Raw genomic sequence first — 21,005 nt, forward strand, 5'->3', positions numbered from 1 at the left:
GATACAAGTGGTGAAGACTGCTGGTAACACTAAATAAGCTGATATGTGAACTCCACAAAAAATGGACTGTCGCTTGGAGATTATGGAGGCATGTGACGACCTCGGTACGTGTTTGATGCATTACACACAAAAAAAGAAAATGTCTTGAACTGTCAGCAAAATATCAGAATCAAATGTTCCTCATGCACAGCCTTAGAGAAGCCCTTACACTGCAGCCACTCAGTCTTGTTGCTCTGGATCATGATGCAGAGCTGCAGCACCAGCTGAGGGGCGCTTTCTAAGAAAGTCTCCAGCAGCCGCAACATGTTGACATCGGCATACTCGTACATCATAGCCCAGTAAAAACGCCGCTGGTTCTCCTTCTGCCGGTGGCTTTGAATGCCGAGGTACATCGTGCGGATGTATCTGCAGAGAGAGAGAGAGAGAGACAGAGAGAGAGGTGGAGGAGGTGAAGAATTAGACAGTTCCAGCGTTCAAGTCTTTTACGGTTTACACAATAATAAATACTTTACATTATTTATGCAAAACAGGCAAAAATGTAAGTATGAAATCACTTTTTTTGTCAACACTAGAGGGCATTCTTAGCAGCACTAAAAAAGGGAAACATAGCTACATGCTTTACCAGCAATATATTGATGAGTTCTGTGCCTCAAGCTAACTTTTGCTAGTCTTTCTCAGAGCAGTGCGCTGTAGAGTTAAAACTGATAAAACAGAAAAAAAGAAGGAAAATAACCATGGTAACCTATCCTAACAGTCTAAGAAATTCATTGCTTATTTTATTAGGCACAACTGTTAAATCTAATACACCACAATCCAATACAACATTAATACAACTTTATGAAGTTCCTTCAATTTCAGTTTTTGTAGATATGATAGTTTGTTTTTTATTATTGAGGTCATATTGGGTTTATATTTATATTACACAGAGAATATGTTAATGGGGTGGACCCAATATCACAAACACATTTAAAGATAATGCAGGTAAGAACCACTCGCTGTGATCTAATAATAAACAAAGTAACATTATCACTTTTTGACAATTACAGCAAAAAATAGAATCACAGGTGCATCTAAATACATTTTTGGGTGACTATGCTGTATATCCAACTGTGTAATCACATAATCAGCTCTTAATGTGGAAAATTCGATTTTCAGATTGCTAACAGATTAAGTAGACTTTAATGGTTCAAATATTTAATGGATCTTGCAAAACCTTGTGAATTTTCAGTGATAAAATTGTGATAAAACAAATAATCAAACAAAAAGAATGATTTGTAGCATAGACGGAGCCCTGTCTAAAGCAGAAAAACACACCACTAGTATGATCGCATTGAAAACGCATGATCATCTCTCTGGCCTTCAATGGTGCGGTGATCGAACTTGTTATGAAAGTAGGACAGGATAGTAAGCAAGGCAATAATAATAATAATTCTATGTCTGCACATGACTCATATTGTCAGCTGGTGCAGTGGCTACTTTCATGACTGAAGGGGTTTCATAATAGTGAAGTGACTCTGATGAAGCCGGAGAATTAGGTAATGCAGCTGAGATGTGGAAGGTAACTGAATCTCACTTCTGGTGCAATCATACCATGCCACGTTCAAATTATAATGAGATTTCAGAAAGTTTTCCAAGTTCAGCCTTGTATGAGCTCACGGACATCCCTACTGTGGTCAGGAACGTCTCACAACATGCTTAAAAATCCTCTGTGGAAATATCAATCCACCCAACAGAACAAAAAAAATGTAAAACAACAAAATCAAAGCAGGGCTGTTTCTTCTTTCTAGAAAAAACTGTTATCATAAATGACTTTGACAGTTATAGTGGTTTATAGTTATCTTAACAGTCACTTCCTCTATTGCATATTGGGTGGTAGCTGCAGGGTCTATCTGCCTGAGCTGGCAGAGTGGCCAGATAAATCCAGCACTTGATGTGAAGGCAGTCAACCGAGGACAATAGTGTAGCAAGGACAGAAATAGACTAGACAGTAGCACTCCCCCAAACAAACAGAGAACCAAAGGATCTAAATGCAGCTCCTAAAAGTGAGACCCAAATTCACTGCAGCGTAACAAACACAACCAGAAAATGCTTATGAGTGGTTTTCAGCATAATTAGCTTTTGCATTTGGGTACTGGGTAAGAGATTGCTGTTTAATTTGAAATGCGGCTGAGAACAGTGCACTGTAAAGAATGCGTTTGTCAAATAGAGTCTGACTGATTTTGGTCACTGTTTTGAAGGAGATTCCTCCTTACCATAAAACTCCAATTAAGAGACAAGACTTTCAGTTAAATGTGAGAACACTTAATATACATATGGTACATAATTACTTGTGCTCAAGCTATAATTGATGACCTCTATATATGCTTTGTTTCCCCGAAATGACAATATGATTATCCTCCAGCATAAGGATCTGTGTAGCAAAATGAGGGTGTAGATACACAACTTTATATCTCAGGATAGGGGTCTTTGGCCCATCAAATGTAGCAATGTAGCAATATTTTAACATTCCTTTAGTAAAACCTGACTTCTTAGTGGACGTCTTGACTCGCTCTTTCACTACATGACACAGTTTCCATTTTTTTTCAGGTCTTGCTGTTTTAACACAGCATAATCACTGTCTTACTGTAGGCCATCCCAAATTGTGCTGCAATTGTATGGCCAGTACTTTGTTATATTACCTTATTCCACTTTATAAATCTGACATATGTACATGACATTAGACAGCTAATAATGCTACACTATTTAATCTGCAAAGAGGAGATAAGGAGGAGTTCAGTATGCATATTATGCATATTAAAACCAGTGTATGAGAAATGTATGAGAAACATTAAAAATGTCTGCTTTTTCTGCTATTTTTGGTCTTTTAAAAATGAAAATATTAGGAATATTTAATCATATTTTGTAATTTATACCCCAATAAACAAAACTTTTAATGATATATTAATGATGCATTTTCACTTTGGCTAAAACATAACTGACAGCGCAGGACAGAAAATCTTAATCTGCAGACTTTAGACACTAGCTGTATAATGAGGTACATGTTCATGGTTCAACAGTAGGTTTCTATAGGTAGCTCATACTGTCATTGTGGAATACCCTGTGGAATACCCTTCCTCTCGACCTCCGCGCATCTGATTCCATTGCACTGTTCAAATCACGATTAAAAACCCACTTATTCAATCTTGCCTTTCCCTCTAGTTAATATTTCTTTTATGATTTTATATCATGCACTTTTATGCTCATTTAAATTCTTGTTTGCTCTGTACCTGTTGCTTTCCTATGTATTAGTGACAGTTATCTGCTTGCATATTTAGTACTTGCTTTGGTCCTATTTCTATTATCCTCCTCCTATACTCTATTTTACTTGTTAAGCACCTTGGCATACCCTTGGTTTTTAAGTGTGCTTTATAAATAAAGTTTATTATTATTATTATTATTAGCAGAATTGAAAATGTGGTTGATAAATAGAATAAAAATGGCATAAAACATACATAACCATGAAATACGCATACAGTATAAAGTTTTTGAACTTACTGTAATAGATCTGTTCTGTTCTTAAAGTTGTTATATAAAGCCCTTCCATGCAGTGGGATTACATGGAGTAATGGAGTAAAGCAGAGCTAGATCTGGCTTGGCAAGGAAATTAGGAGCACAGGGATGAAGGTTTTTCTCAGGACAGTGGATAAGAGGAACAACAGAGGGGCAAAATGGGCAAGTTTTTTGGCATCAATAGCTCTGGGCTGCAAGAGGCACCATTATATTCAGAGGTAAAGGCTGGCATTCCGTGACATTTTCTGTGAGACTGGTAAATGTCAGATGGAACAAGTCAACCCCACTCCCTCACTAATGACATGCCACAGAGACCTACACAGGCCCTTTGTCTCCATCCCCCAGTTTCCATTAGCCTGTGTTCCATAGATACGTCTCACTAGTTTGTAGTGCCACCATCAGAAACAGTAATCTTCATGGCCTTCATAGCTTGTGCACTTAAAAAAATCTAGAAATGAGCAGCTGTGGTTAGCCACAGCAGTGTTTTAGCTAAATGCTACTGCCAGCATGCTAACATGAGTGAAATAATGCTAGCAGGCTGATGCTAAACAGGGTCACCATCACAATTTAGCATTGGCACTTTAATACTAGTGGCACTAGTCATTAAGGTTGTGGTTTTCCTTTTTTCTGTGAGACATATTGTGGCACCACAGTGGTGCAGTGATTAACACTATCAGCAAGACTCCGCTGGAGCCTCCCTGTGTTGGGTTTACTTGTCTGCGTGGGTTCTCTCCAGGTGACCTGGCTTCCTCCTACAGTCCAAAGACATGCATATTATGTTAACTAGCGATTCTAAATGGACAATATGTTTGAGTGCTTGTCTGTCTCTCTGTTTTAGCCCTGCAATGGACTGCCAACCGTCCACTGTGTACCCCACATCTTGCACTGTGAGAGCTTGGGTAAGTTCCTGGCTAAAAATGGAGGTCAAAACTCCAGTCCCTGAGAAACAGCTTAATTACGCATGCTAGTTGAGCTTCAGTTTTTGAAAAATGACCAAAACTGAGGAAAATCTGGGTCAACAAAACAAAACATGTCAAAGAAAATATTTAATGAAAAGGTTAAAAAAAAAAAAGTATGACACATTTTAATGCCCAAGGACAACAGTTGACAGGTGACAAAGTACAGGTAGAAATAATCACTTAGAGCAGACACTCACAGGGGTGAGAAAACAAAGCAAAATTGGAAGCAAAAATGTTAAAAGAAAGTGATTATCTAACTAAACTAAGTGACAATAAAAATTAAAGATTGGACCTATAAAAAGCCACAGACAGGATGTGTAGGAAACAAAGAAATGGAAGAAAAACTACAATAATGGGACAGGAACTAAAAAGAAACTAAATGACAATATTTTAGCCCTTAATTTATTTTTAGACTGCTTCAGCACGTCTAAGGACACAAAACTAAACCACATCTGTCATTTACTCTCGTCTGCTGTTTTCGTTTCTCAGAATAAACTCATACTGCCTCGGATTCAGCAAAAAAACTTGTAGAGTTAAACACTTTGGGTTTCAGGGCTGTCAGAAAAATCCAAGCTCACTTCATCATGTATCCAACACACACACACACACACAAACACATAGCACGTTCCCTTCCTACAATCTCACACACATCCTGCGATTGTGATGCATACTGTTAACACTCCCACTGTGCCTTTTCAGATGTAGTAACACACAAACGTCTTCTGAGAAAAAAGCGTGCGCATACACACAAAGATGGATACATGATTGCGCACACATACTTGTCAGCACGGTAGGTAATAGGGGGGGATTTCCTTTCTTTTTCCAGGCACATTTGTCAGACGGATCTATCTCTGCCCCTCTCTCCTCGTCCCCTTCCCTTCCTGACCCTCTCTCCACTTACGCTGGGGTACTCCTCGAGTCCCTGATGCGTTTTCCTCTCCCCTCCTTTCCCTTTTAGGTCCATAGCTCCTCTACAGGGCTCCTCATGAATTATTTGTGGTGAGATCATAGCGATCACTCATGGCTCGTTAGGCAGCGTACGCATGGCCTAACAGCTCAATGCGAAGCCGGGGTCATGTTCCAAGACCAGCTGTCTGCTATTGCTGTCAGAGTGCAGGCAGCCATTAAAAGCTCCCATCACCATGGCACGTTGCACCCATGTATACAATCACAACCACGAGGTCTTTCTACCTTTTAAATATACTAACCAAACCAAGACGGGAGCGCTAAAGGACAAATCCAGACACTGAACTGTATTATTTGTATGACATCTTGAGATCAGAGCATGAGCTGCTGTAAGAGATGGGTGGAATGACAAACCCACACCATGTGGAAGACTTGGCTGCGTTTTTCCTCCTTCTCCTCCAAAGTCATTGACCACTGAGTCATCCAACCACCCTTACACTAATCTCTCGAGAGTGCGGTTAAAAGGATCACACACAAACACACACGCACCTTGCCAAGTTTAACAGCATCTGTCTTCTCAGTCATGCTCGTGGGAAGGCTCAGCAGCTCAGGCTGTATTCATATCTTGTCATAGGCTGATTCATAAGACAATCACAAGCAGCATGAAGCAGAGCTCATGCATCAGCTGAAACAGGTGGGATTCTTGCAGAACACTAAGCACAGGGGACATGTAACATACGCAAAGTCTGTGGGTATATAAAAAAGTGTGTGTGTGTGTGTGTGCGTGTGTGTGTGCGTGTGCGTGTGTGTGTGTGTGTCTAAAGTGGAGGCAATGCCAGCTGCAATGAGTCACACCCTGAGTCACTCCATGGGGCCACACATCGACTCTCAATGAGGCTTAAACCTCCTTTATCAGAGAGTTTTACACCTCTATTCCTCTTGCTTAATATCTTTACTTTTTATGCCTTTATCTCTTTTCAGAACACTTATACACTTTCTTCTGGGATGGGATTAAGTTTTCTTCTGTTCTAGGCAAAGTGGTTATAACACGTACTACTTCTTCCAGCACCAGCCTTCATGAATTTAACTGTAGAAAACGTCCCATTGCGAGTCCATACTTTCACAATATTACCACAACCTTGAAAATTCAGTGTATGTTGAGACCTGTTATAACAACCTCAGTAAAACTCTCAAATAGCACTTGCAACAATTATTTAATAATTAATCTATTAATTAGCCGACTGACAGAAAATGAACAAAGCCTAATCACTGTACTGACTAATTATTATTAGATAAAAATGGTCTTTAAAAAAACAACAACAACAAAAAGAAAAAGATGCCAGACATTGCAGTTTTTTGAAAGGAAGATTTACTGATTTTTTTTTCTCTTTTTCCATTTCAGGCTTGCAGAAGGTGCTGGAGGTAATCCCAGCTGTTATAGGGTGAGAGGCACTGTACACCCTGGTACACCCAGGTCACCAGCCTGTCACACCACTACTACAGAGAGACAGACAGCCACTGTCACTCACATTCACACCTACAGCCAACTTAGAATCACCAATTAACCTGAAAGTACCTGCAGAGAACCCACACAGGCAGAGAGAGAACATGCAAAGAAAGAAAGGTCCACATAGATTCAAAGCCCTTAAACAAAGAAACAAAAAACAAGGGGGCTTTAGACTAAAACTTGGTTTTGGATGATGGTGATGTTGTTTACTGTTAGATAAAAAAGTACTATAACATCCATCCATCCATCCATCCATCTTCTTCCGCTTTATCCGGGGCCGGGACACGGGGGCAGCAGCCTAAGCAGAGAAGCCCAGATCTGCCTCTCCCCAGCCACCTCCTCTAGCTTATCCGGGGGAACACCAAGGTGTTCCCAGGCCAGCCGGGAGATATAATCTCTCCAGCGTGTCCTGGGTCTGCCCCGGGGCCTCCTCCCATTGGGACATGCCCGGAACACCTCACCCAGGAGGCGCCCAGGAGGCATCCTTGTCAGATGCCCGAATCACCTCAGCTGGCTCCTTTCGATGTACTATAACATAACAATTTATTTTTTTGTTCAGTTTATCTCTTTCAGCTTGTACATCCTTCTGGCCTTTCTAACTTTACTGGACAACCTTTCCTATCATACAGAAAACTGAATATTGTAACTGAAGACTCAAAGTCACACTCAGACTTTCACAGAATTTTCTCGTGTGTGTGTTTGTATATGTATGTGTGTGCAAAAAAAATTGTGGGCCTCATTATGAACACATATACCAACACTAACTCCAGAAAAATAGTTTTGGGAATGCACAAAGTGATGTAACACACACACAATCTCTTCTTTACCACAGTCGCATACCGTATGTGAGCACAGGGATGGATGCTTCTGTCTTGCACAACATCTCACGGAGATGTCAGCAGGGGCAACAAACAGATAGCTGTCTATGTATGATTGGCTACATAGCATTAGCATTACTTCTAGTCAAGCATCAGAAGTAATGCTTGACTTCTGAAGGAAAACATTATGCTTTCACTCTACCAGTTAGGTCAGTACGGGTCTGCTCGTTGCTCAAGGACATTTAAGGAGGCTGTCTTCTGAATCAGTCAGTTTTCTTTTTCTTTTTGCCCTTTCCAGTCAATGGAAGTGTCACAACTCTGGCAGGAGCTTAACAGTGATGTCAGTGTTGTGTTATTCATCAGTTACCAATTTGTAGCATGCCAGTGAAAACTGTTACAGCAAACATCTCTTCCAGTCAACATTTTAGCTTCCAGTAGGGAAAAAAGAAAAGGGGTCAAAATGTTGTTGTTTTTTAAATGTTAACATTTCCAGCACTTATAGGATTTTTGCACTTTCCAGAAACACTTTGTGGTTCAGTGCGGCTCAACTTTACAGCATACACTGATCCTATATCAGATATGTATTTATCCTCCTTAGGGTGAAGAATAGCCCTGGATGAAAAGCTGGTAGAGTTGAGTAGAGATGAGTCCCACAAGCGAGTCAGATACACTTACATACAAACACACACCGATGTGTGACCAGTGTCTTCGGGTGATTCTGACACTGAGAGGTGCTGGAATTTTGAATGGAGACCAGGTTGACATGATGCAAGCTGAAAGCGACGGGGAGCGGCAGGCTGAGATGCGAGACGCTTTGTCAACTCTGCTCCGGCTTGTCAGTTCTTAGAGTTTCTAATGGTTAACCAGCTCTGACGTTTCGACTAAATGTTATCGCTGTAATTGTAACACGTCTCACACACACACAATGTTTCATGTGGTCCGTTTGTGATTTACGAGGAATTTCTTTGATTTTTGAATTCATTTTGTTGGATCAAAACTGGCTTTAGTTGTCTGAGTTTAGTCATGAAACTGAAGACAAAAACAGCGGATGCTCACAACAAATCATTCTTACTGTTTTTTCAGTCCAGTGAGAGCAAATGTTCAGCATCCAGCAATTGGCCACCACCATCATATCTGTCATTCATTATTACAAGTATTGAAACCTGGCAATAAATTCTCAACAAACTTTACGTGACGGCTACATAAAGTCCAGTTCCAGCAGTAATATAATCAGTTTGAGCTCTTTGTCTTTGTATCTGGATTAATTAGCCAACAAAATATTTAACAATACAGTTACTTGTTGTAAATTACAGAAGGTTTGTGTTTTACAATTATGGCATGTAGCCTCACGTTTAACTCTGGGTTTTCTATACTGCACAGGTAGCTCACTTTTTAATGAGATGCATCGCCATGGTAACTAATGCTACAAACCTAGTTCCAGATTAGAGGTCAGCACTAAATCACCACCTACTGACCAATAAGTGCTCAAGAAAATACCATTACCATTCATCCATGGATACCATACCATCCATTCCTGGATCATCCCTTGGACCTCTGGGCGTGAAGTTTTTAAATAGCGACTTATGTCTTTGTCTTTCCCTGATAACCATCAGTAATAAATATATATACTTTTCCTATTAGCTCCAAACTATTTTACAACAATATTATTGTTCTATAAACATTAAACAGGACATGTACACTGTACTTGTTGAGCTTATATCATATTTGCACACGAACATATGATAACACAAACATGAATATTCACAAAAGTGTATATTTGAATACAGTTTTTATATTTAATCTTTACTTTTAGACTGTTAAACACTAATGAGTGTGCAGCTGAGAGAATAAAAAGTAAAATAAATTAAAATTATTTAATCATTATAATTTCTAAATATTTACTATATATTATAATTAATCAGATTTTCATTTGTGTTAATGACAGTCTTTTAAATGAGAAAGTCAGTATTTTTGCTTAGGTTTTAGTCCTAGATTCTAGGACTACATTAAAGACATAGGATGTAAGTTTCTAGTTTCTAGTTAGCTTGTTAGCATTCATGTAGCTAATGACTCCAGCTCATTAACCTGCCCTTGTTCTGTAATAAATTGGTATTGCTATAAAAACCCAAACTGAAACTTAGCACCCTCAAAACTATTAATGAAAATGTATTATATTGTGGTTCTTTACTTGTTTTCCAGTTATGAGTCCAAAATAAAAAAATCTGCATCTTCTGGTCCTCTTAGTAAGACGTAAGTTCTATTTTGTCATGATGCCATCTGACAACTGAGGAAGCCTAAGGTGATGTACCAGAGATATACATAAAATAAATAAATAAAAAATTGGTCAGATAAGCATATTATCTACTGCAGCTCAAGTTTAGTCCGTTAACTTTATAATTTATATGTTTTAATCAACCTAATGAGCAAGCAATTCTGCACATCATAAACACTAATTGTTATGTTTAACCATCAGAGCTTTGCTATTTTTTGGTGGTACCTTTGTGCCATTTTGCGTAGGTTTGGAGGGGGCATGCAGCTAATGCTAAGGTTGACGTGGATTTTGCTATGCAGAGGTCAACCGAACATCACAAATGGGAGACGCATGGAAAAACATCGAAGATAAAAACATATAGCCTAAAGGTACAGATGGTTGCTGCACTGAATGTTTTTATTTGTTTCTAACAATGGAAGATAAACCTACTCAGTCTCATTTCAGCTCTTTCCACGTTATAGACTATGTGCACGTTAGCATATGCTACTTCCGGTGCGGAAACTCATGTGGGGAGCTTTGTTTCCGGTGTCCTATTCGCGCCCTGTTTACGGTCCAAAACAAGTTAAGCAAATGAATGAATCAAGCGGCAATTCACATTTCTATAGATGTCTCGGGCATTTACCCAATATATCTGTAAATGATGTTCATCGACTTGTCGATATTTTCCCCCGTGCCTCAGAGCAAAAGAGAAAAGGGATTCAAATGTTATATTTCTCAGTATCTGTAAACAGCGGTCCCTCGTTTATTGCGGGTGTTATGTTCTAAAAATAACCAGCGATAGGTGAAATCAAGTAGCCAATTTAATTTTTTGACGGTGCAAAACGTTTCGTGGACATCGTGGACATACAGCACTGCATTTCAGAGTCACACTGCTAGCGATCGATGCAGCAATTCTGTACTGTATAGTGTACAGGAGAGACGTCACGGAAGAGATCGTCTGCAGCAATCAGGACGCAGGACACAATGTGATGTAAAAAAAAAAAAAAGCATGCAAACTTGCACTAAAAAATCCACGAAACAGCGAGGTGAAAGGTGAACCGCGTTATAGCGAGGGACCGCTGTAATTTTGAAGGTAAGTCACAACATACGCTTCATAAATACTAATGTACAGAAACCAGCAATCGTTCATTTTTTGTGTGGCTTTTTTTCACGGTTTGTTAACATGCTGTGTAGGTGTGTACTTGACTAGCTGATATCGACATAACGGGGAAACATCTGGGTTGACTATTCTTCACCTGTAGTTTGAATGCTGAACATTTGCTTGTTTAAATCATAATAACTGTCACTATACAGAGATGTGCTTCTGAATGTGGACGATGTGTCTTCTGCATGCAGTGATACAGTTCTGCTTGTGTTGAGTGATGTAAACAACTGATCGATCTAAACTCTTTAAACGTCAAAACTGATCATTAGATTTTTTTATGACACAACATTGGCGAGTGTTCCCACCTTCTCCTCTTTGTAACTTAACGCGATCTTTCCGTTTTCGAGTTTTGGACATGATTTTGGAGTATATCTTCGCAGTAGTGATTGACCGCAAAGTAAAGCTACCGGAAATGTACAACCCCACATCCGGTCTCAAACCAGGAAGTTAGCATTTTCTCGTGCACAGGGTCCATAAGTTCGCCATTCTCCCTGGCTTTGCCGATGGATCAACAACACCACAAGAATGTCCCACAAACCACCTGTTTGTGACACTGCCCCCTGGTGACAATAAAAAGCAAAAACATGTAAATGTTCAACCAATTAAGAACTTCTTGGCTTAATATAATAGCTCCCCCTTCTGATAATGCAACGTCTGCATGAATGTCCATTTCATGCTTTGGAGAGGCAAAGCATGAAACAGACAAGGTGGACTGGCATGTCTATTACACATTTTGACGTGACACTGGATTGAAATGTTGGTCCGTACAGCTGTTTGTAGGTGACCACTATAAAACCACATTGGATCCTTTAGTAGTAGAGTGATTTACCAGATATAGTTTACAAGGTGAAAAATCTTCTTTCTGTTGTCTCTTAGGCATCCTCCACAACAGAAATAGAGGTAGTTAGCATTGCTCAGATGTAACCCAGCACAGACTTCTATTAGAAACACAGAAGTACAGTTGTTACATGGTGACAGTATCGCGGGTGTACGAATAAATTCATCATATGCCACATGATAAGATATGAATGTTTCACCAGCCCTCCCCCTTCTATCTTTCCCATACTGTCTTAGATGTCTACATTACTTTCTGTGCTAAAAGTTAGACACCATCTGAAATATGAAACCAGGGGATGCTTGGTTTATTCTAGCTTTAAGAACTGGCTGCAAATCTTCTAAACAAACACTAAAATGTGAAGAAAAATCTTTCTTACAACGTTAAACCCTTGGAACAAAACCAACTTTGCGCTGACTTTAATCATGTATATTAGCGTTCCCCTCTGCTATACACATTCTCTTTTCCTTTCTGTGCAGCCAGTCATTTGTCACCATTAGCAACAGTCCTCAGGTACCCCAACCCAATAAGCTGTGATCATGTGACATGGTGCAGCCACTTAGATTAAAGGAAAGCAGAGAGAAGGGGGTAAAATAAGAAACAAGACAAAGGGTTATAAGGTGACCATGTTTGGCAGACGAGGAGGCGAAAAAGGAGCAATAGGAGAGATAAGAGGAGGAAAGGTAAGAGAAGAGAAAGAGATTTGGTCACCTTGCCTTCAGGATGGATGCCAGCCAGAGATTCAGAGTGATAATTTGAGGTCAGTAATGGACGAAAGCATGACAAGGATAAGGATGTGCAGATTCAGCTACTGATTGCTTCAGCATCCATCAACAGCACCAGGGCTCTTCAGCATTCAGATGGTTGATCAAATGAAAGGAAGGCTTAATTAAATCAATTAGTTAATTCAATCAAACTACATATTTCAGCTTTAAAAATGATCCAATGCAGATTAGAAAAAGACTAAAAGCGTACAACAAATGTGCATCCTTGAAGCAGCGTGAAGTGCCAAATCTAGAAGTTCTATAATTTATCCATAATTCCTCAGAAACATGGTGATAATCGGTCCAAAAGCTGCCACACATGCTGTTAAAAGATAAATAAAGAAATAGACATGAATGCTCACTATTAATTAGTGAATCATTGGGATTTTTTTTCCAGTACTGCCTTAAAATAGCAACAAATACAAAATTTTGCATTTTTACCCCTAGCAAAACCATTTAGCTCATCCATAGTTGCTTTTTCATTTGTTTTTGACCTCTTAAAGATGAAAGCGTGAGCTGCAGGGATATTTCAGAAAGACCTCAAACTCATTACAAATTGCAGCTGATATCACAGCTCTTCATGTCAAAGGTCCTGTTGAATTTTAAAATAAGGCGCACACACACTCACACGTGTTGCTATATGAGATCCACATCAACTGATGACAATTTTGATGTTAGGAGCTTAAATAGTAGGACAGGGAGTTCTTTGAGTACAGTAGTTTGTTACTCTGTATCATTTTCCTACCTCAAACTGCCTTTTTAGTGGGAAGCACCCTGACAGCTTAAAGCGAAATCCCGCTTTACTCTCCCTTTCCCGCGGTCTGTATTTCAGTCTCCTCGCCCCTCCTGCACTGTTCTTGTGGCTGATCTACAACTAGAGGACAAGCGAGATTATGTACGGATTAAGAAGAAAGGCCTGTCCCACTTGCTTTTCAGGGACCCAAAAAAGGCCCATGTGGAGGCTGGCTTTCATTCAGCATCTGTGCCTCTGACACTTGAAGTTCACGTGTATTGCTCTTAAGACTATAATTAGCAGGGCTGGCTTATGGTGTTTAAATGCTTCCTTGACTTACTGACTGATTGAGAGTTCCCCATGTAAATCTACCAGTACTATCCCATACTCAAGAAATAGACTTCACAGCAGTTTTTAAAAAAAAAATATTTAATTTTTTTTTTTTATTATTATTCTGGGCTTGCTTGCAGTTTAGGTGGCATTTTGCATTTTTCGAGCCCCAAAGATAATGCAAGAATGAAGGCGAGAGTCAAGTCAGCATGCAAAGAGGAAAAGAGGGGTGGACACGGGGGCTGAGGCCGTGGAGATAACACCGAGCGAATGGAAAGAGAGCGGCCAAGAGGAAGGGAGAGGATAGAGAGAAGTGACAGTGTGATGTAGTGACAGAGGAAGTGCAAGAAGGCGAGCAGCAGCCAAAGTGGCAAGACAAAGACACAAGGAAAAGCTACATGAGGTAGAAAAGAACCTGGGGAGTGAGAGGACAGTGAGAGGAGAGGAGTGAGAGAGAATGAGACCCAGGAGGTAAACTAATCACTGAGCACGCAATGCAATTTTCTGGCTCTGTGCCTCCACCCCGTCATACTCCTCCCTCCTTTGCACTCCCTCCCACCATGCACCCCCCCCCCCCCCCCCCCCAATCTCGGGGGCTCTTTTTACTATTCCGCTCACACACGCTGTCTCTCGCTCCTCTATCTATCAGGCTGTACCATTTCACTGTCCCCCCTCCCCTCTCTTTTCTGTAGTACTGCTCTGTAATTCCCTTTGGCTCCCAAAAATGGATTGATCCACTCTGGCCATCAGCATTTCAAAAAATATGCTGTGGATGAAGGAAGAGGGGCTTCTAATGGAGCGACTTGGGTGATTCTGTATCATGTTTAAATGGCAAAATGTATTATTTAGTGCTAAATAAGGTTTGGGGGGTTTTTAGGTGAGGGCTGTTTTCTTCTTTCTGTGATACGGCTTGTTTGTGATAAATCGAGTGATTGTGGAAAATACAACAACAGGAGAAGGGAAAAAAATGATGTAAAACAGCATCTGTGCATGTGTGTGCGTAGAGTGTGTTTTCCCCCAGGCGAAGGAATTTAGGAAACGTTTGATATCGCAGCAGTAAAGGTTTAAAGTGTCTCGAGTCTCTCTCCCGAGAGCGGCGGCGGGCGGCTGCCTGCCTCACTGTTTTGCAGCGCCTTGATGATGATGATAGATGTTCACTCCAGACATGCAAATACAGCAGGCAGCTCCATAGAACCGCGCACATGCTCCCACTCACAAACACACACACACGCACACAGGCACACACATACCAGCTCATATGAATGCTTAACTATAATCAAGTCATCCATTTATATATTAATCTTCCATTTATGTGGAAATAACCCAGAGAAAATGCAGAAAGCTCCCGCTCACAGCAGTCTCAAACCTGCCTTTTTTTCAAAGTCGCGCAGGATGAAAAGCAATATTAGTCATATAACGTGTTAATTTGAGAGATAGGAATGCTTTCTCAAGGAGAAAGGTGTAAATGTGTGAGGAAAGAGCAACTCATTATTGACATGCACTATGTCACCTCATTCATCACAAATGAAACTGCTCTCACACTGCTGAGGCACACAGGGACACACAGCCATACAGGTATAATGTTTATCATAACGCAACAAAATGTAGACATTGTCTGTTTCGCAGACAAATGCACAAAAAAACGCGTTCATATTCACACAAATTCAACTTCAACTTCGGCACAGATCCGCATATCCTTCCCTGAAACATGTAATTAAACCCTTAAAAAGCCACCTAAATACTTGCACAGCTACCATCCTTACTTTCAAGCAATAAAAAGCCCAAACGTACACACACAGACACAGTAACACACACACACACACGCGCGCGTTCACACGCGATCAGATTTTTACACCAGGCTTCACACCATCACACAGCGCCACTATGGGAAAGCCCTGAGCCCCATTGCTAACCTGAGGGGATCTGGTGACACAAAGCATATGTGTTAGCCTCAACTGCTACTCTGTGACAGGCCCATTGAGTATAACTTGTTGTGACAGATCAAAATATCTGCCTTGCAGGTGCAGGGAAAAAGACAGACAGACAGAGAGAGAGAAAGTGAAAGAGAAAGCATATTACATTGTCATCAAAACAAAAAAGGTGTTTTAGTCATACTGGAGCGCTTTCAGGTTACCAGTAGGTACTATTGCAGTTGGGCACAGCAGACTGCGATGCAAATAGCTACTGACAATGAGGAAAAAATTAAAAGTCATCACAGTTCCCACAGAGCTGCAGTGGGGAAAAAAAATCTCTCCTGCCTTTTGCAGCATTTTCTCCCCTCATAAACAGCTTCCTCCCATCACCCAAAATTTTTCTAACACAATATGATATAAATCCTCTGAGACAGTGGACTAGATTCATGGTGTCAGCTTTTCCAGCTCTTAAAAACGCTTGCACACAAACACACACAGGGAGGCAGTCATAACACGCATGTACAGCTGAGATTGGGAACTCCTGGGTGCCTTTGCATTTCTGGGCTATTGGGGGATGTAGATGGATGATAGGAGGAAAAAGATGTGTGTGTGTGGTGGGGGGGATGGGCCAAAATCGATAGTGGTATCCTGAGAACCCATCCTTTCCTCAATGAATCTATGCAGGGGAGAGTGGATGCTGACAGGACAAAGCCACCTCCAGACGCTAGAGCGAGGCCTCATCCCCATCTAAGGTTCTTTTCATCAGTGCACTGGAGTTACTGATTGGCCGTTTGAGGAGACGCAAACATCCCTTGCAGTCAATAAAAGCAGTGTCTGTGATTGCAGCTGTATCTGCTTGTCTCTGCCTCAGAGCTAAAAAGGGCTGAGATGTGCGATAAGACACACACACTGTGATGAAAATCGTGCACAAATAGTGAAGCTTCGCCGATGCGTTGATGATATGACAAGAATGATCTGTGTGTGTTTTTTTTTAATTGGGTACAGTAGCTTGATAACAGTGGTTTAACTTCACCGGGATATAAAAAACAAATTCTGACAAGTAAAATGTTTGGACATTTGTAGAATAAAACATGCAACACAGCTGTGAGCTGGTTGACTATCAAGGTGTGTTTGAGTTGGAGCCGAGTATTCTGTACACTGCTCGACCTTTTATTCGAGGTTTCATTTTACAACGGATGTTTAATAAACCTATAAACACCACCTTGAAAAAGATCATTATTCAAATTACACCGGTAACATGGCATCTGTGTAAGTGAAGGTCAATGAGTTTTTGCAGATTTTTTGGTCGCAACCTTGAAAGATTGTTGAAGTATTTACAGTTGGATCCATAATTATTTGGACAGAGAAGACCTTTTTCTAATGTTGGTTCTGCACATTACCACAAGGAATTTTAAATGAACAATTGAGACGCAGTTGACGTGCAGACTTTCAGTTTTAATTCAGTGGGTTGAACAAAAACATTGTGTAAAAACGTGAGGAACTGAGCACTTTTAACACAATCCCTTCATTTCAGGGGCCCAAACGTAATTGGACAAACTTAATAACTGAAAAAAAGAAAACATTCATTTCTAATACTTGATTGAAAAACCTTTGCAGGCAATGACAGCCTGAAGTCTTAGACTCATGGACATCACCAGATGCTGGGTTTCCTCCTTTTTAATGCTCTTCCAGATCTTTAGTGCAGCAGCTTTCAGTTGCTGTTTGATTGGGGCCTTTCTGTCCAAAGCTGAGTGCACCAGAGCTTTCTTTGTTTCTGAGGATTTAGATTTTGCCACTCCTAATAATGTAGCAATTTCTTAGATGGGTTTTTAACAGATTAAGGATGGCTTGTTTCACCTGCAGAAGTCAATTGTCCAATTAATTTTGGTCCCTTTAAGAAGAGGGTGGCACAGGTTAAGGAGCTGAAACTCCTAAATCTTTCATCCAATTTGAATGTGAATACCCTTAAATGAAAGTTGAGAGTCTACACATTATGTCAGTTATTTCCAGTAATTGCAATATGTTTCAGTAAACAGGTGAAACAAACCCAAAACTTGTGTCAGTGTCCAAATATATAAACATAACTGTAAGCTCTGCTATTTGTCAATACTTCGCTTAAACTGGGATTAATTTTTTTTTTTTTTTTGCTGTTTTAATTATTCTGTTTATCAGCATTCATTCAAAGCCATGCTTTTGTCAGACTATGACCTGTGGCATACCACAGGGGTATATTTTGGGCCCTATCCTCTTTTCAGTATACATTCCCGTAATAGGAATCAAACTGCGCACTGTCAGGAAGCTTATTTCCGAAGTATCAGTTCATATCTCGGTTCTCTGGGTTCATAGTGTAACATCCGGGAAAAACGTTTGTTATATTTTTTCATTCTGCTATGAAATTAGATTTGGAGATGAAATTTGTTGTCAAAGCTAGATAATTCAATTAAAACTTTTAGCTAAAGTTAAATAGTTTCTTTCTTTTAATGACCCTGAGAAGGTGATCCATGCTTTCATCACTGTAATTCTTTGTATGCCAGATTGGGAAAGGCACTGTTATCGTGATTTCAGTTAGCAAAATCTGCTGCTGTTAGACTCCTGACTGCTAAATGACAACATGAACACTGGCCACCTGCGCGGTTTAGAATTCATTTTAAAATCATTTTGTTCACCTATAAATACTATAATAAAGTATTTCTCAGAGATCCTACAGTTTTATATTCCTTGTTGAATGCTTAGGTCAGCTGAGCAGGAGCAGTTTGTCATTCCTAACACCAGCTGCTGGTTTGTACAGCAGTTCTAAAACTCTGGAACAGCCTCCCTCTGCAGATCAGACAGTCTGTTTCACTAACAGTTTTCAAATCATAACTCTTCTCTGTAGCCTCTTCATTTTCATTAAAATTTTCAACTGTGTCACCCTTTGAGCAGTGCAGGCTGCTGTTTTTGATTATTTATAATCATGCTTTTAATTATGTTCTCTTATTGTTTTGTAATTTCATCTTTACAATTGTTTTATTGATTGTTGTGCAGCCCTATGGTTAATGTTTGCTGTGCTTAAATGTGCTACTATATATAAATGAACATAACCTGTGTACATACATACTGTATATATATATATGTGTGTGTGTGTGTGTGTGTGTGTGTGTGTGTGTGTGTGTGTGTAGTATATATAGTGCGTGTAAAAAATCTACGTTTGCTTGGTTTTGTCAATGCCACCCACACATATACTCTCTCTAACATCACAAATGACACTGACTAGATATGAAATCTATTTCCAGTACACATGTATGATTAATACATCCGGTGTAATTAGTAGCTCTAATCATGTCATGTTTGCTGCCCACAGCTGGCTGTGCATCGGATTATTTCCTTTTCCTCTATCAAATAGCTGACCTTGGTTACAGGACCAGTGGTCTGGATCTAAGGGTAAATAATGTTTGGTTGTTTACATGTCTCACAGGTCAGCTGCTAAAAACTGAATCTGGGCTTATATTGCACATGTATCCTGCTCCCCCACATCTCTCTTGAGAAGCTCAAAAGGAAGCGGGACATATTGTTCAGCTATTATGTTACATCACAGTGTGTGCCACAACACTTATCAGGGAAGTTTTTATGTCCACACTCCAATCATACAGATTGCTTCTCTTACCTGAAAAAAACTGATAAACCTCAATGGAACCATGTTTCCCTCCATTAAAGCTTGTTCCATGTCATGTGAAACACAGGTTGGCCATTACCGCTGCAGAGCACTTTAAGTTCAGTGAGTGGACAGATAGAGCTTGGATGAAAGAGGAGAGGGTCTGCGGTTGTTTGGATGAGGTTGTGTGTGTGTGTGTGTGTGTATGTCCAAGAAAACGAATAACAAGAAGAAGCAGTAATTAATTGCCAGAATGTGATTGGTACATCTAAGATGGAGCTACTTTTTAGCTTAAAAAAATTACATTATTGTCAGTTTTTTTCTGATTCATTAAAATTGGACGTATGGTTTAAGTAAAAGACTATCTATCAGATTTATTCTTGCATAAAACACTTCACAGTATAAAACAACTAATGCACAGCTGTAAAAAAGGATTTGCTCCTTTCCTGATTTCTTATCTTTTTTGCATATTTGTCACATTTACATGTTTCAGATCATCAAACAAAATTTAATATTTAACAAATACAACCTGAGTAAATAAAAAATGGCATTTAAAAACAATGATGTCATTTCTTAAGGAAACAACAGCTATCCAAACCTACATGGCCCTGTGGGAAAAAGTGATTGCCCCCTAAACCTAATAACTGGTTGTGCCACCCTTGGCAACAAGAACTGCAATCAAGCGTTTGCGATAACTGGCAATGAGTCTGTGGAGGATTTTTGGCCCACTCTCCTATGCAGAATTGTTTTAATTCGGCCTCACTGGAGGGATTTTGAGTATGAACGGCCTGTTTAAGTATCTCAATCAGATTTAAGTCCAGACTTTGACTAGGCCACTCAAACCTTCATTTTGTTCCCTTTGAGCCACACACAGGTGGACTTGAAGACTTGAAAGTGTTGTTTCAAATTCAAATTCAAATTCAAATTTAAGATAAAATATATAAATTAAAGTTGAAAATAAAATAACTGTACAACAAAATACACAATATAGAACTATATAAGAATGTATGAAGAAATATAAATAAATATATACACAATAACAGCAGCTGTTCAAGTATTAACTGGAAATGAAGAATATAATGTCCAGTGTTGTGCAATCCACATTATGTCTTGTGCAGTGCAAATATGCTTAAAGTGATTTAAGTGATGAAGTGAAAACAATGTCCAGAAAGTCCAGTGTGTGTGTCGGAACTATATGTGTGGGTCAGTACTGTGTGGTGGTGTGATTGAGAGACCGTATCGCCTGCGGGAAGATGCTCCTCCTCAGTCTCTCTGTGTTGGTCTTCAGGGAGCGGAATCGCTTTCCTGACCTCAACAGAGAGAACAGTCTGTTCTTGGGATGGCTGAGGTCCTTCACGATCTTCCTGGCCTTGGTCCAGCACCGCCTGCTGTAGATTGAGTGCAGATCAGGGAGCTCGGAGCGGATGGTGCGCTCAGCTGACCGCACAACCCTCTGTAGAGCTCGTCTGTCCTGCATGGTGCTGTTCCCGAACCAGGTTAAGATGTTTCCCGTCAGGATGCTCTCTATGGTGCAGGAGTAAAAGTTCCTGAGCACCTTGGAGGGCAGTTGGAAGTCTCTCAAGCGTCTGAGGTGGTAGAGACGCTGACGGGCCTTTTTCACCATGGTGTTGATGTGACAGGACC

The 21,005-nt window shown here is 40.1% G+C and overlaps 1 protein-coding gene across 1 annotated transcript in view; it reads right to left on the bottom strand.

Annotated features, from left to right (window-relative positions):
• xkr6b (XK, Kell blood group complex subunit-related family, member 6b) overlaps positions 1 to 21,005 on the bottom strand; it is a 76,941-nt gene that overhangs the window by 7,596 nt on the left and 48,340 nt on the right. Inside the window, exon 2 of the mRNA XM_026194570.1 lies at positions 209 to 405. Coding sequence (XP_026050355.1) covers positions 209 to 405 — 197 coding nt within the window. The remainder of the gene's footprint in view (positions 1 to 208; positions 406 to 21,005) is intronic.

The sequence above is a fragment of the Astatotilapia calliptera genome, chromosome 15 (genome assembly GCF_900246225.1).
Source record: "Astatotilapia calliptera chromosome 15, fAstCal1.2, whole genome shotgun sequence".
Classification (NCBI taxonomy): domain Eukaryota; kingdom Metazoa; phylum Chordata; class Actinopteri; order Cichliformes; family Cichlidae; genus Astatotilapia; species Astatotilapia calliptera.